The sequence below is a fragment of the Panthera tigris genome, chromosome A2 (genome assembly GCF_018350195.1).
Source record: "Panthera tigris isolate Pti1 chromosome A2, P.tigris_Pti1_mat1.1, whole genome shotgun sequence".
NCBI lineage: Eukaryota > Metazoa > Chordata > Mammalia > Carnivora > Felidae > Panthera > Panthera tigris.
Window position 1 is genome coordinate 16238226 of NC_056661.1, and position 15436 is coordinate 16253661.

The 15436-nt window shown below is 61.1% G+C and overlaps 2 protein-coding genes across 2 annotated transcripts; one reads left to right on the top strand and one right to left on the bottom strand.

Moving 5' to 3' along the window:
* The first annotated feature begins 267 nt into the window (after window positions 1-267).
* Window positions 268-7945, top strand: TMIE (transmembrane inner ear). The gene is made up of 4 exons (XM_042977343.1): window positions 268-366; window positions 3888-4005; window positions 7287-7436; window positions 7743-7945. Exons 1-4 carry the CDS (start codon window positions 268-270, stop codon window positions 7844-7846), a joined length of 471 nt encoding a protein of 156 aa, XP_042833277.1. The 3' UTR covers window positions 7847-7945.
* Window positions 7946-9963: 2018 nt separating this feature from the next.
* Window positions 9964-15436, bottom strand: PRSS50 (serine protease 50). Its single transcript, XM_042977063.1, has 7 exons — window positions 15281-15436; window positions 14990-15173; window positions 14719-14910; window positions 13287-13449; window positions 11963-12246; window positions 10677-10843; window positions 9964-10319 (listed from the first exon to the last, which is right to left on the bottom strand). The coding sequence occupies exons 1-7, from the start codon at window positions 15434-15436 to the stop codon at window positions 10089-10091; spliced, it is 1377 nt and encodes a 458-aa protein (XP_042832997.1). The 3' UTR covers window positions 9964-10088.

The window sequence follows — 15436 nt, forward strand, 5'->3', positions numbered from 1 at the left end:
ATCGGGTTAGGGGAGGGAGACCCGGACTCGGATCCACCGGGAGGGGGGCGGGCCCTCCATCCGCGGTGATGTGGGGGCGGGCGGCAGGGAACCAGACACCGACGATGAATAAATGATGCCCACTCGCGGCCTGCGACCAGACCAGATCGTCACCGCCAGCGCCGGCTGCCTGGCGGGGCAGTCACCGGGCCAACCGCGCCCAGCCCCCCGCGTCGCTGGCTCCCCCCACCTGAGGCCTCGCCCGGCCCGGAGCCGCGGGGCGTGAAGATGGCCGGGCAGCGGCGAGGCGCGGGGCCCCTGTGGGCGCTGGGCGGCGTCGCGCTGGGGCTCTGCCTCGCGGGGGTCGCCGCCGGGCAGCTGGTGGAGGTGAGGCGGGGCGGCGCGAGGGGCTCGGGGAGGCTGTGGCCGCGTGGCAGAGGGCTGGGGACGCCCTTCTGCCTTGGGAGCTGCCTTTTTCCCTTCCTCCTGCCCTAGGGGACCTGGATTAATGGGGTGACACAGCCCTGCCCCGAGGGCTTCCAGGCTCCGGGGGGGAGACTCAGCCCCCAATCTTAGGGTCCCTGGTCTAATGGGAGGGCACAGCCCCTGACTTCAGGAACATTAGTCGGGTGGGGGAGACTCACCCTGATCATAAGGATTCCAGGTCTGACTGGGGATACAGCCTTGCTCAGTCGCTGGGGGACACAGCCCTTATCCTCTTGCCTTTGCCCTAATGAGGGCGGGGTGTGGGGGGGTGTAGGGAGAGGCATGATCTTTGGTTTCAGTGACCTCTATCTAGTCTGATAGGGGAGATCTAGTCCCTGATCCTAGGGTCTGCCAGAGGAAAGAGCTTCTGCCTCCAGAGATCCTTCAGGGTCCCCTGACTAATGGGGGAGACATAGCCTTAGGAAGCAGGCGAGGGCTTTCCAAGCTGGAGGGTAGGGGCAGGAAGAGGAGGAGACCCTTTACAGAGCAGCCGTGTGTTGAGTTCAACTCCATGTGGAGCACTTGGCCCTGGTGGGGAGAGGCAGGCAGGCCAGGACCCAGAGACTCACTCAGGGATCTTACTTGGTCCTGGTGATAATGGAGAGTTGGCAAAGGTCTCTGAGCAGGGGAGAGTTGTGATGGGTCCTGGTGTGGAAGGAGGAGGGTAAGTTGGGAGAGGGCGCACGGCTGAGAGAACTGCGGGGAGCTGCCGTGCCGCCCAGCAAGAGAGAAGGAGGACAGCCGGGGGGGTTCGGGAGCTCAGCTGGGGCCAGGCAGGGTGGGGAAGGCAAGAGTCAGGGCCACCTGCAGCCTCCCTGGCCCCTCCGTACCCCATTCTTGCTGAGCTGAGAAGGGGAGCCAAAGAGGCAGACCAGACCCAGAATTCTGAAACACGAGGCCGGAGGGAGAAGGCCCAAGAGGCAGGGCCAGGGAGGAGTGGGGGTTAGAGCCTGTGCAGGCAGAAGCAGAGAGGAGAGGCCAGAGAGACAGAAAGGCAGGAGTCAGCAAGGTGCCCAGGAGAGCCCTCGGGGGCAGGTGCCAGGAGACAGGATGGAGAGGGAGGACAGAGCCTTATCCTGAGGGTCTAAGAAGACACAGCGCTGAACCTGAGGGTCCAAGAGACATGAAGACAGAGCCCTGTACCTCGATACTAGCCTGTCCCTGCTGCAGACCAGGGGGTGTGATCAAAATGCTGGGCTGGAGTCGGATGTCAGCTCCAGTGTCCCTGTAAAGGGAGCCAGGCTGGCTTGAGCCCCGCAGAGTGTACCTGGGCCCCTTAGTGGCTGCCCTGAGGCCTCCGGTGCAGAGCTGAGCTGGCCTGGGTGTGGCAGAAGGCTGAGGGTGGGTGTTGCATCACTTCTGAGCCAAGGACTCTTCCCCTCAGTCCCCAGGAGCACATCTTCTCCTGGCTCACCAAGGAAAATTGCATTTGGAGTCCATCTGCCTGCCATCTGCCTACAGCCTGAGCCCAGGGGACCCAGGGAAGCACCAGAGAGATGGGCAGGGCTGAGTCCACGGTACCGCCCACCACGATCCCTACAGCCATCATCCTCCATCTGATGGAGGCCGGAGCTCCCAAGCTTTAGAGTTCAGACCCCCCAGCAGTGCCAACCACGAGGAGGTGCCCCACTCTTATGTGTTACCCTCTACCTGAGATCCCTATCAGGGAGAGATTGTAAGCTCAATTCCACCCAGAACAAGGCTGGAACAAGGTGTCAGAAGTGGGCTCTCAGCTTCCCCGGGCTCAGAATCCAAGATCTCTTCTCTGGACCTCTGAGTCTTCCAGCCACATAGCCCAGCCAGGCCAGACACACTGAGCCTTAGGACCCCGGCCCTGACTCTACAGACATATGTCTGACCACACGCTCGTACTCCAACCACACGTGTGCCCTGTACCCACAACTATGTGCCCAAACCCTAAGCGCTCCAACCCACACACATGAGCCCTGAACCCCCAGATGTGCCTGACCCTACACACATGTGTCTGACCCTGCAGACGGATCCAGGCCCCTGGGGTGATGCTGAGGAGGGTTATCTTCTTGTCAATTTTCCCACTCTACTTGGGTAGAGAGAGCTTCCCAGAGAACCTTGGAACCACCCCACGTTTAACTTACAGATGGAGAAACTGAGGCCTAGAGGAAAGATGTCTCCCACCCCAGTTTACCCTGGTTAAGAGAAAAAAGCTGAGGAATCATGTATCAGTCCCAAGCACAGAGATGCCCTGCATTACCTGGGACAGGTTGCTGATCCTCTCTGAGTGTCCCCAAACATGCCGAAGGGTGGTGTTCATTAGATGAGGAATTTGGGGTAGGTGCCAATCCATGCTCATGTACCAGGGGAAAGACTGGACGGATGGTTGAGTTGTGAGTTGCCTTTCCTTCCCAGAGAGCCAGAAAGGACTCCTCAGGTCGGTCCATATTCAGTTAATCAGGAGACAATGAATTCCACAGATGCCCCAGGGTCCTCTCTCCCTCTAAGCGCTAACCGCCTCCCCCTCCATCCCTCAGCCAAACTTGGTGACAGAGATAGGGTCATATCCCTCTCGGCCCCTTAGGTCAGGGAGAGGTCCTGCCTAGAACCACCAGGACAGGGCTATGTCCCCCAGGGCAGGGCCTTGTTCCCCTAGACCCCCAGGGCAGGGCTGTGTCCCCTTAGTACCCCAGGGCAGGGCCGTGTCCCCTAGACCCCCAGGGCAGGGCCATGTCCCTAGACACCCAGGGCAGGGCTGTGTCCCACTGGGAAGGTGGGAGGTGGCCTGCTAAGCTCTGCACAGGCTTGTTCCAGTCATGCTTATAGCTTTCGGCCTCTAGGTGTCGCTGCCTCATTGCAGACAATTTATCTGGTCCTGTCCCAGGAGACTCTGGCCTATCCTTCTGGTCAGAAGAGGTGACTCTGGCAGGATAGGTGACTGTTGAGGTCACCTGGTGGGCATCCTGGCCAGACAGCCGAGCCACGGGCCCTGAGTCCAGCTCCACAACCCACCCCACACCGAGGGTGCTTGAGAGCAAAGTCCCCCAGGGCAGCACAGGCCTTGCCTTGTCTCTGGCCTTGGTCCTGAGACCCCATCTGCCTGCGGGGCCCAGGACTGGAACAGGAGGAGACCAGCAGGCTGCCGAAGGGGCCTTGAACCTCATTGGGACAAGCCATCCACCTTTGCCCCTTCAGGCCTTGGTGTCCTCAAGCATCCCAAGTACCCTTGTACCCCAGGTCCCTGGCTCCATGGTTCTGGAGCTGCTTTCTTCCCTTGCTCTAAATCCGGAACTTCCCAAGGTCTAGGACATTGACTGTGAATGTCTAAGACTCTAGATTCTAGGAGATTCCGAAACACTTGGGCTGAGTCCTTGCTGAAACCTGGGCCTCTCTCGGCCCAGCCCCAGCCCCCGGCCTCTGCCTGGCTCATTCTTCTCTCTCCTGACCTGCAGCCCAGCACAGCCCCGCCCAAGCCCAAGCCGCCCCCATTGACCAAGGAGACCGTGGTGTTCTGGGACATGCGCCTCTGGCACGTGGTGGGCATCTTCTCGCTCTTCGTGTTGTCCATCAGTGAGTAGCTGCTCCCCGCCCTCTCCCACCCCACGCCACCCCCTGCACCCCGCCCCCGGCACCACCCCCAGGGGCTCAGAGCAGCAATTCCGGGCAGTACAAGCAGGCCAGTCGCCCGCAGGAGGCCCACTGTGGTTTCTGGCACCTCCTGATCTACACAAAGTCCCTGTGGAGGGCTGACAGGCTGGTGGTGACCTGAAGTATTCTGCCCAACTGGGACACAGCCACATGGCAATTACGGTAATTACAGGGGACTCCACTGAACCAGGATGAGGACGTGTCATTTTTCCCTATCGCTGGCCTCCTGATGCTTCTCCTGCAGTTTGGCCAGGCTTAAAGGGCCCACACCCAGAAGCCCCAGCAAGGCCATCCTTGGCCGCAGCCCAGCCTGGAGGCTCCCCAGACACCCGGCAGATGTGGCTCCCAGGCTGCAAACCCTGCCTTGTCAGATCCCGTCCCCCTGGAACGACTCACACCCACCTCCATTAAGAGCAAGGGACCCCTTCCTCTCCTGGGACTGAGTTGCTTGACTCCAGCTCACAACAGAGATGGGCTTGGCGTGCCCCCTTCGGCCCTTCCAGAGAAGGGGTCTGGAGTTGGAGAAAGAGGGCAGAGAAATGTCGGTGGATAGGGAGACCATCAGGGTGCAAAGCAGAGTCTGACGAAGGTTCCTACACGTCAGAGGTTTGGAGGAGACGCAGGCAACGAAGGGACAGAAAACCCCCTCGCCCTGCACAAGCTTCACGGAGGAGGGTCCTCTCCACTGTGGATGCGTGCGGGGACGCATGCAGTTTGGCTGGGTAGGCTGCCCCCCAAAAATGCCAGGCAGAGGGCATGGTGCGGGCAGAGCAGAGACGGAATGGCCTCCACACAAGGTCTCAGGTGACCCCTAGAGGACTTTTACTGCGTGCCCCCCAGGTCGGATAAGTTCGAGCTGGAGCTGGCTCAGGATGAGGTCCCCTGGAGGGCAGCGCCACAGCAGAGGGCCCACCCAGATGTGAGGACTCCGAGGGAGACAGGGACATCTGATTTGCATCTGTTTCTCCTGGCACCAGAAAGGCCCTCCTTGTGGGAAAGTCTCCACGCACACCCCCACCACCATTTCTTCATGACTGGGGTGGGAGCAGGATCTGACCAAGGGCCTACATTTCATTCCTAGCCAAGGTGAGAATCAGTCAGGCGTCTCTCTGGAGGCCCTACTGACACCGTTGTGGCTACAGCCCCAGCCCAGGTGCTCAGAGAGGAAACCGTGCCCCCCAACCCACAGCACCAAGAGCATCTTCCCATAAGGAGCAGTGCAGGGTGCATGTCCAGGGAGCAGCTCCGGGGCACTCCACGGAGCAGGGGTGAAGGCACTGAGGGGCCTCTAAACACAGAACGGCCTCTCCAGACTCTGCTGGGCCCCGGACAGTGGAGGTGCCCAGGGCCACACAAGAAAGTTGCAGTGACAGACCCGAAGAGGGGCTTGGACATGAAGCACACACACCAGCCCCTACTCCTCACCCTGCTTCCTAGGAAAGAGGAAGGGAGAGGAAGGGAGAGTCCCAAAGTCTTCTGAGCAGCAGGGCACCACTTGTTACCTTCCATGCAGGGCTCCATGCAGGGCCCTGGGGAGTAGGGATGGCATCTCTTGGAGAGGAAACCTCTTTCCTGCTTTCCCGGCTGCTTGGGCCCAGAACCTCGTGCAGAGGGGCTGGGGTTGGGTGGGGGTGCCTCTGGAGGTCCTTCCAGCCCGAGGACTACACATTCCAAGCCCCTGCCTGGGCCCTGGGACTCGATCCAAAACGCGTTGTTTTTTTCCCTTCGTTGAAGAGAAGTGACTGGGCCAGGCTGGGTGGGGCAGGCAAGGGGTGGTGTGTGGGCCCTGCTCCAGCTGCCAATGGCTGAGCTCCCTGCAAAGCTGAGGCCTCATAGAGCCTGGGACCAGCCTCTGTGGAGAACCTGAGTAAGCATGGTCAGAGGACGTGCCTGGTGGGGTGGCTGGAAGAGACCGCCCAAGCTGGTGGTAGGACTAGGGCCATAGGCCTACACACAAGGGTCTGGAGAAGACCAGAACCCAGCTCTCCGGATAAGAAAGGTTTGCCGTTTACCCCTGGACAGCAAGGTACAGACCTACTGCTGGGGCCTCGTGCAGCCCCCCAGGGTGCCCGGATGCTGTTAGCTCCCCCTACCCACCCATTCGGGAGTCCAGTTCTGTCCTGAGCAGCAAAGGCTTTGAGGCCATCTCATGCACGCATGCATTCCTTCCTTCCTTCCTTGTTTTTCATTCTGTGAACCTGGGGGAGACTTAGCAGGGCCACGATATTTGGCTGAAAGAGTCACACCAGTTGACTCCAAAGGGTGCTCCAGCCCCGGCTACACTGGTCTGATGCATCTTCCCTAAAATAGGCCTGGCTTGTCCCGCTTGGCCGTCCTGCCCCCAGGAGTCTGCCAGGAAGTTATGTCTTGTCATCTGATTTATAATAGGAAGCAGCCCCGTCCCCTCCCCTGAGGCTGGGGCCAAGGTGGTCAGACTGTGGGGCCTTAGAAAAATAAACTCAGTCCAGCCGGGCCCTGGCAGCCCAGCACTGCCCTGCCCATCACTAGACAGTCCAGCTTCGTTCCCTGGCCCAGCTCGCGTGGGCACAGCTGCCCTGAGCCGGAAAACCGCTCCTGGAATAACTGTGGGAGGTGAACGCCCCAGGGCAGGGTCTGTGCCCTCTCGTGGGCTCTCATGGGCTCTCACGGCCAGGAGGAGCTCAGGCTTGTCCTCAGGGGGGTTGAGGAGGACACAGCTACGTCCTCCAGTGTCTGAGGTCCTCTCAGGAGCCTGGGGAGGAAAACCTAGGAATTACTAGGAGCCGAGAGACCTGGGTGGGAACACAGGACAGCCTCCAGGTAGCTGTAGCGTGAGTCACCGTGCAGTCCTCTGCCCTGCCCTCCAGGGGCCTCAATCGAGCCAGAAACTGAGACCAATGACACGATTTAGGGTCCAGGGCAAAAGGAAAGTATGAGACCCCTTGCTCACAAATTGCTAAGAACATCGACGGCAGAGCATTAAGCCAAGCGCGAGGCCCTTCCAAGAGCGGGCCCCCGTGTGAAGCCAGTCCTGCTCTGGAAATTGCTGAGCTGACCTCGGAAATCCCAGAGCCCACAGGGGTTCTGTCCAAACACAGAGCCTTCTGCCAGAGTCTCTTGGGTGAGACACATTTAGGTAGATGAAGGCAGGTCTGCAATGTGGGCACCATTCCTGGGGTGTCTGAGCTCCAGCCTCGGCCAGGCCTGCTCTGTCGTCCCTACAGTTATCACTCTGTGCTGTGTCTTCAACTGCCGCGTGCCACGGACCCGGAAGGAGATCGAAGCCCGGTACCTGCAGCGAAAGGCAGCCAAGATGTACACGGACAAACTGGAGACTGTGCCGCCCCTCAACGAGCTCACAGAAATCCCCGGAGGTGAGCAGACCAGGGAGGGGCCCCCAGCTGCACCACCGCCTGTCCCTGCCGAGCCAGCCAGACCCTCAGTCCTGCCACCAAGAGTGGCCCTGCTCCACGCCTCTGCCCCAAACCTGTCCCTGGAGACCAGAGCACAGAAATGGGCCCGAGTGAGAGAGACCCAGAGGCAAGTTACACCTGGAGCTCTTCTGCAGGCAGGAGAAGTTCGGTAGGAAGGAAGAAGTGAAGGGCTGGATGCGGGAGGCTCTGGTGGGGGCCCTAGGACCCTGCCTCACTCCTGCTACCTGCCTTTCCTCTACCCCACAGAGGATAAGAAGAAGAAGAAGAAGAAGGATAGCGTGGACACAGTGGCCATCAAGGTAGAGGAGGATGAAAAGAATGAGGCCAAGAAGAAGAAAGGAGAAAAATGAGAAGGGCTTCCTGGAGGTGGCAGCTGGGGCTGGATAGCCCTGGGGCTCAAGTCCAGGCCAGGCTCCAGGCATCTCGGACTCCAAGCTCACACATGGACCACAGAGGTTGCAGAACACCCTCTTCTCAGCTCCGACGGGGTGGCTGAGGCCCCATCGTTACGGCCTGTCAGGGGCAGAGACAGGACTGCCTCAGGTGTCCTGCCTCCCGGCATGGACTCAGCTCCTGTCGCCTCACCCATGTGGCTGTTCAGCCAACATGGTCTCTGGCCACTGTTGCCCTGCAGATCCAGATCACACCCACCCGGATGTGCCTCTGTCTCTTCCGTCAGGAACAGCAGTGGCTCTACAGGGTTGACGGGAAGCAGTTTCCTCTCTCCGAAGGGGATGGCCAAACTGGATGGGCTGCAGTGTGAGGCCATGCCCAGAACAGCCACAAGGAGGCAGAGGGTGTCTGGGGGAAGCTTCAGCTCTCAGACCTGGCTAGACAGCAGCCCTGGTGGCCACAAAACTGTTCTAGGCCCCGTGGGGGTGCTGGCTGGGATGGTGAACAGAGAGACCCAGAAACAGGGGCTCCAGCCCAGCAGATACCCTGTGCCAAGCAACTGCAATGGAGTGGAGGCTGCTGGGGGCCTGAGCGGAAGGCCTGGGGGCTCAGGGCTGGGAGCTGCAGGGCTGGGTCAGGGGTGCAGAAGGCTGAGACCAGTAGGCCAAAGGGAGAGGGGAAGAAAGCTGGTACTTGGGCCCCATCCTGGGGATCCAGGGAGTCAAGATGTCAAGTCACCTAGAGACTGAATCTTTGGGGACAGGACACTCAGAGGGGTTTCCAGATGGCAGCGAACCTCCGCTGAGGCGCTCAGGTCTGAGCCTGGAAACCAGAGGCTCCTGAGCTGGGGAAGCTGCTGGAAAATCTCTCGCTGCCTCGGCAGCCTGCAGACACTTGTAAATAAAGCTGAGTGCCTTCTCGTACCCGAGTGACCTGAGATGACCCCTCAGGACGCCCTATCCCTGAAGCATTTATGTGGAGGGTGACGTGGCAGTGACGGGTGGCATGGGCCAAGCTGAAGCTCCCTCCCCTGACTATTCTCCCAGCCTGAGTTAGGATGAGCTGGAGGGAGAGGTGGCGGCCGAGAGGCAGAGGGACAGCCGCAGCCTGCTGGGCATTAAAACGGGGGGCCCGTTCTCCGCTCCCCTCCCCTCCACTTTGTGGCTTTCAGTAGGCCTTCTGTGGCCTGAGCCTTGTGCTGGGGACACGGAGGAGTCAAATCTGGATTCTGACCTACAGCTGGATCACTGTTCTACAAGAAGACACGAGTCTACAGGCAGACGTGAGTCACGGAGCAGCGAGGGGGCAGAGAAATTGCAGAGGACCTGCTGTGGGCACTGAGAGCTCAGTCCGCCAGGCAGGAACCCTGACTCTGCCCTCAGGGTCCAGCCTTACGGGCTTCTCATACAGCAGGTTCAGGTTGTGGCAAAGGTCATTAGACCCATACAGGCCAGGGCCCTCCTGTGTGGCCCAGGCAACAGAGGCCCAGAGGAGCAGGGGCCACTTGAAGTCAAACAGAGAACCAGCTGGTAAAGCCTCGGGGGTCCAGGCCTGAGCTCCATCTGCCCTGCCAGCTGCTCCCTGGCCTCTGCCGTGGGGCCTCCGCTGCTCTTTTATGGACAGGCATGGCTGCTGGCAGATAATGTCTGGTCCCAGTGGGCACCTGCTCCAGTCTCTAGGCAGGGGGCAGGGCTGGACGATCAGAGTTCACTACGGTGCTTCAGGGCAATGACAGGGTGTGTTCCAGCCACCAAAGTCAAGGAAAGTATCACAGAAAAGAACACACTCGCCTGCGGGGCCCAGACAGAGCTGCACCTTTACCCCAGCCTCACTCTGCGTCCTGGCAGCCCAGCTTGAGCCCGGACAGAACATTCTAGGCCATCCATCACCCCAGTATCGTCCCTATACACTCCCACCTTCTGCGAGAGCCACCCCAAACCTAGAGATGGAGGCAGACCCGGGGGTTGGGGGGGGCTCTGCGCTTTTCAATAGAGATGGTCTGGAGTCCCCCCATCAAACCCCCGTCTGGCTTGCTCACCTCCCACTCGAGCGCACCCAGGAAGGAGGAGGCTTGTGGAAGAAAAGTGTTTAATTGAGCACCTCATCTCTGCCCCACTTTGCGGGTCTGGGAGAGCTACACCTGCAGCATTCTGGGCTCAGAGGGGGAGGACGGCACCCCCCGGGGACGGCACGAGGGTGTCAGAGGGCAACGAGGAGGCTGAGGGGCAGCGCTAGCACCAGGAGCAGGGCCCTGGACGGGGCTGGCAGGGCCTGCCCATTGACGCGTTCCCAGATCCAGTGACGGTAGGAGGTGACCTGTAGGTAGATGGGCGGGGCCTTGCTCTTTTCGCAACCTGGGCCCCAGCTCACCAGTCCCACCAGGTACCACGTGGTGTCCACAGGACAGACCAGGGGCTCACCGCTTATCTCCTGTGGGGAGGGGTGGCGGAACGAAAAGGGTCAGGGGGGCCAGGTGTGGCTGGAGGGAGACCTGCCCCAGCTCAAGGACAAGCAGGGACCTCGCAGCACATCTCTCCCACAGCCCCCCATCACCCTGCCCAGGGGGTGCCCTCGAGATCCAGACTCAGGAGACCCTCCCTCAGAGGGGTTCATCTCCCCTCTCTCATGCCAGGTCCCGACCCCCCGTCTTCCCACTGCCCCCCCTTCTCTCTCACCCCTCCCTCCGTGCTCCTGTCCCTTCCCCTTCCAGCCCCGCTGCCCTGCACCCCAGCACCCCTCCTGGCCATGCACCCTTGGAGGTGAGGGAGCACGAAGAGGAGCACTCACATAGCAGAAGTGTTCCCTGTCGGAGTCCTCGGCACAAACCATCTGGGAGTCCACGATCTGGACCATAGAGGGGACTTTGGAAAACTTGTGGTAGAACTGGTTGCATTTTTTGTTGTTCAGGATGGTGACTTCCTTCTCCTGAATGGTCCGGAACTGGGGCCACATGCCTGTGGGGCAGGCCCCCCACAGCTCAGGCTTGGTGCTCTCACTGCTGCAAGCCTGGCGGCCCTCTTCCCTGCTCCTGGCCGCTCCTCCAACCTCTCAAACGGCCCCCCATGGACAGCTTGGAACAGGCTGCCCTCAGTCTGTCCTTGCTGGGTCTGCTCTCACCCCTACAGAGTCCAGTCCACGGGGTCCGTTCCTGCCTCAGCAGCTTGGCTTCTGACCCTTCTGCTCCCAAGGCCTGCCCGGCCCCACTCCGGTCCAACTCCCTGCTTTGCTCAAGCCCTCCCCAAAGGCCTCTTCTGCCCTCACTAGCCCAGACCCCCCTCTGTGGGCCCCAGGCACTGTGTGCCTCTCTCTCTCCTCCTCCTCCCCCTCCTCCCTCTCACCAGCATGTCTTTGTCTCTAGCCAGGAGCCCCTGGGGGACAGACTTCCAACCATCCCCAGCCGTTCCCCAGACAGGCCACGGCAGGAAAGACAAACAGCCACAGCCACCCCCACCCCCAGGGTGGAGCTGCTCTTTTTAGGCAAGTTGGCTCGGTGAAGCCACAGGCAAGAGCACCTCTCTTGTGAAAAAGAGGAGCTCCCTAAATGGACTGGGCACTCGTCAGACTCCTAAAGAAATGCCCCCTGGGGGGGCCTGGGACGACAGCCTGCTCTTCGGGCCTTGCTCCATCCCTTGGGGTGACAAAGGGATTGAGGCCCACTGGGGGCAGGAGGCAGCCACACGTGGATTCTGAGTGACTCCCAGCCTTTGGGTGCGGACTGCCCTTAACCAACCATGTGAGGCGTCGGGGGATCTTTTTACAGAACCTCGTTCATGGCACTTCAAGACGTCCTGCTTCAAGTCCTGATGTCCTACGACTGCGTGCAGGCAGCAAGATATTACTCTCCACTCCCTCTGCCTTCAAGGAAGTCCTGTTTACATGCCCCGGCCTGGGGCGGGGGGTTCATGGGCACTCTGGGGCCTCTAAGGCCTGAACGGCTACAGCGCACTCACTGCCGAGACCCCCAAGGGGAAGGAGATGAGAGCCGGACAAGAAGATGTCTCAGACTCGGGCCTGCACCTGGGTCCTCTCCCACACGCTCCCCACCCAAGCAGTCTGGGGAGGCTCTGACTCACCATCAACCCTGGGGAGTCCCCAGCCTGTCACAGTGCAGACAGAGTGATCTTTCACCTGGAAGTCCAAGTTAGGCAGGCAGATGGGCCAGACGTACGTGTTGTACTTGAGTGCCCATGCAAGCTTGACAAGGGCAATGTTGTTGGCCTGGCCCACCCAGGACCAGTACCGATGAGACTGGTACCTCTCGTTCACGATGACCTGGAGTGCCGGCACATCGGCGGTAGTCTGAGATATCTGGTCAATCCTTGGGCTCCCCGCCCGCACTGAATAGATAAAATCATTCCTGGGAGAACCACGAGGGGGGTCTGTCATCAGCTCCAGGCACCCCACCCCTGCCCCCACCCCACTGTTGTACTCTGAGCAAACCCAGGCAGGCCACCCACCTGCTTCAAGCCCCCCAGGCCTTTCTCTCACGACAGATGTGGACAGGGCCCTGCGCACAGACCGTGTGCTCCAGCTTTCACAACAACCCTTGACTTTGTGGAGAGGAAAACCGAGGCTCAGAGGAGCCCAGCAAACAGCTCAAGGCTACACAGTTAGGAAGTGGCAGAGCTGGGATGTGGACCATTTTTCTCTGGTTCCAAACTCTGGACTCTCTGTCTGGCAGCCCGTGCTGGGCCCTGGAAGTGACAGGGGCCCAACACACTCATCAAGGCAAGCATCCGTGGCCTCGCCCTCCAGCCTCCTTTCCCGGCATGCCCCTGAAGTCTCCACCTCGGCCTTCAGGTGTGGAGCATGCTTTTCCGTGGTCAGCCCTCGAAGCCAGCATGGATGTTGCATCCGGGCTGCTGCCTTGGCCCCCTGGAACATGTGCAGCCCCCTCTTTTGTCCCCTGCCCAGACTGCCCAGACTCCCCTGTCTTCTCATCTGTGTTCCCTGGCACCCCAAGAGGAGTGATGTGTCCCCTCCCTGCCCCCAGCACCCAGGCCGGGGCCTGGCTCCAGAGGAACGTCAAAGGCTTTGAGTCGAACAGAGGGAGGAATGAGTAAGTAAAGCAAAGGGTGTGAAACAAAAGAATTGGGAGCTCCTTTCTGTGGACAGGAGGAAGGAGGCCTGCCCTCCGGCTTCCAAGCCCCCCCGTCCTATCTGTGGCATGAAGGCTCAGGACTGGGGAGCCAGGTGAGGGGAGCAAGCACCCGGCTTGAACCCAGAAGGAATCTGCAGGACTCAGCCTCCACCTGCTAAGAGCTGAAGTGGGACTGAGGCTGGGCTCGTGGGGTTCTGCAGAGGCCACAGTTGCTGCCGAGGGACCAGCTGCCAGGAATGACTGGGCCCCAGTGGCTCCAGACGCCTTTCTACCCACCAACCTAGGTCCCGACTCACCGGATCAGGCAGTGGGCCACGGTCAGCACCCACTGGGAGGCAATGAGGGTGCCTGCACAGATATGTGTGCCATTGGCCCGCACACTGACCATCCACGGCCACCGTCGAGCCATGGCCTCTGGGTCCCTGAGGGTGGGGTCTTCCTCGAAGGAGGAGCCGCAGGCTGAGGAGGAAGGTGAGAGTTTGATGCAGGATGGGACCTTCCAGCCCCATCGCAAGTCGCCTTCCCACCCCTCCCCTCAGCCCGATTTCCCGCCTCTCGGGCTGCTGGCCCACGCTCATGCGGTGGTTCTCTTTCCCCACTGGTCACCCTGTTATGATGCTGTCCACGTGAGGACTGAGGTCTGCAGTCTCCAAAGGGCCTCAGTGCTCCCCAAGCAATCCCCCTCTCTGGTCCCAGGCCCCAGGGCATTCCCAGCCACCAGCCTGGTGCAGCACTGGCCCCTTTGTCCTGGCTGAGAAGCCCCTGAGCTCTGGCCAGAACCTCCAGAAACTCATCCATGTTTCCATCTGGCTCCCCCTACTTTGGCCAAGGCAGACCCCTCTCCCTCCTCTGGGAACCCCTCCTGTGACTCAGTGAGGAAAACAAACCAGACGACCCAAGAGAAAAAGGAGCCACGTGCATGAACAGACACATCCCGAGGAGGGAACCCCAGCAGCCAGCCAACACAGAAGCTGTTCAGCCCTGTGAGTCCTCAGGGAAACGCCGACTTGCATCACAGTGAGGTTCCGCTCCACCCCACCTGCCAGGCCAACTCCAGGGTCCCTGACACCATGTATTGGTGAGGATTACCGCCCCGGACCGCTCACTCCCCGCTGGAGCGAGTGCCAGCGCGTGCAGCCACTTTGGAAAAAGTTTTCAAACTGAAGACGCACATCTCCGACCTCACAGCAGCCCCCCTCCAGGGTTTTTCCAGGGAGATTCGTGGATTGTGAGATGAGGGTGCATGGGCCAGGACCAGCGTTTGCCAAGGCTAACATAGGAGAGGGGAGGTCTGCACGCACTGGGTCCTGTGTGAGAGCCTTTCTGTGGCAGCTAAACTGTGCGCAGGAAGTTCCAGGATAAGGAGTGATTCCGCGGGTCTCTGTTCAACATGCTGGAGAACCACTGCTGCAAGGCTCCCACCCCAAGGCTCCCTGAAACCTATCCTGGAGATCCCCTAAGTCCTTGGCTGGAAGCCTGGGTCAGTTCAGGGACGTAGGGACATGCAGCCCGCCGCAGGCACCGCCAACTTTCCTGGCCTCCTACCTCACCAGGATGGGGGCCCGGCCCACGGTAGATGCTCAATGAACCCTTGGAAAAGGAACGTCTCTTCCCACTCCTCCCTGCCCCTTCCTCCTCCGCGCCCTCCGTCCCTATGGGTCAGAGGTCCTCAAGACTGCCCCGCACCCTCCTCCCCCCCCCCCCCCCCCGGGAGTCCATGGTACTCACTGGGAAATAAGCTGATGCCTTCTTTAGAAACAGGGCTGGTCTGGAGGGTCAAGGGCGGCGACAGGACGGTGGGGGCCTGGCGAGGAAGGCGAGGCCCGCCTGAGGGGCAGGTGGCAGTGGGTGCACAGGGGACGCCAGGGGCGGCCGGAGCAGGCTTGGAGGGTGTCCCGGGAGTCTGGTCCGCCAGGCGGCCTGCGGAAGGACGCAGAGGGGTCAGACGAGGCCCGGGGAGGGCCCGGGGGAGGGGGGCGGGGAGCGGGACGGGGCTCACCAGCGGGCCTCAGCAGCAGCAGCACCAGCAGCAGCAGCAGCACAACGGCAGAGGCCCTGCGGCCCTGGGGGCCCTGCCTGCGGGCCCGCGTCCTGCACTGAGGCTCCATGGGGAGTAGCCGCTTCTGCGCCGCGGTGCTCCTCTCGCGACGGCGCCCCCAGTCGGCATCCCGCGCAGGCGTCTGCTGCGTGGGGAATGAGGGCGCCCCCCAGTGGCCACCCGCGGTGGCGCTCCCCGTGTCCGCCCGGCCCGCGGGCGCCCCCTACTGATTGGCCTCCCTTCCACCCGCACTGTGTCAGGGCCCCAGGGCGCGGGCTGCCTCTGGCGCCCCGGGGCCACGCGCTTTCTGGACTCCCTCGGGCTACCCGCAGCCAGTTCCTGCACCTCCTCCCTCCTGCAGCCCACTTGCCCTGCTGGGGCCTGCTTCCACCCTTCCACTGGTGACAT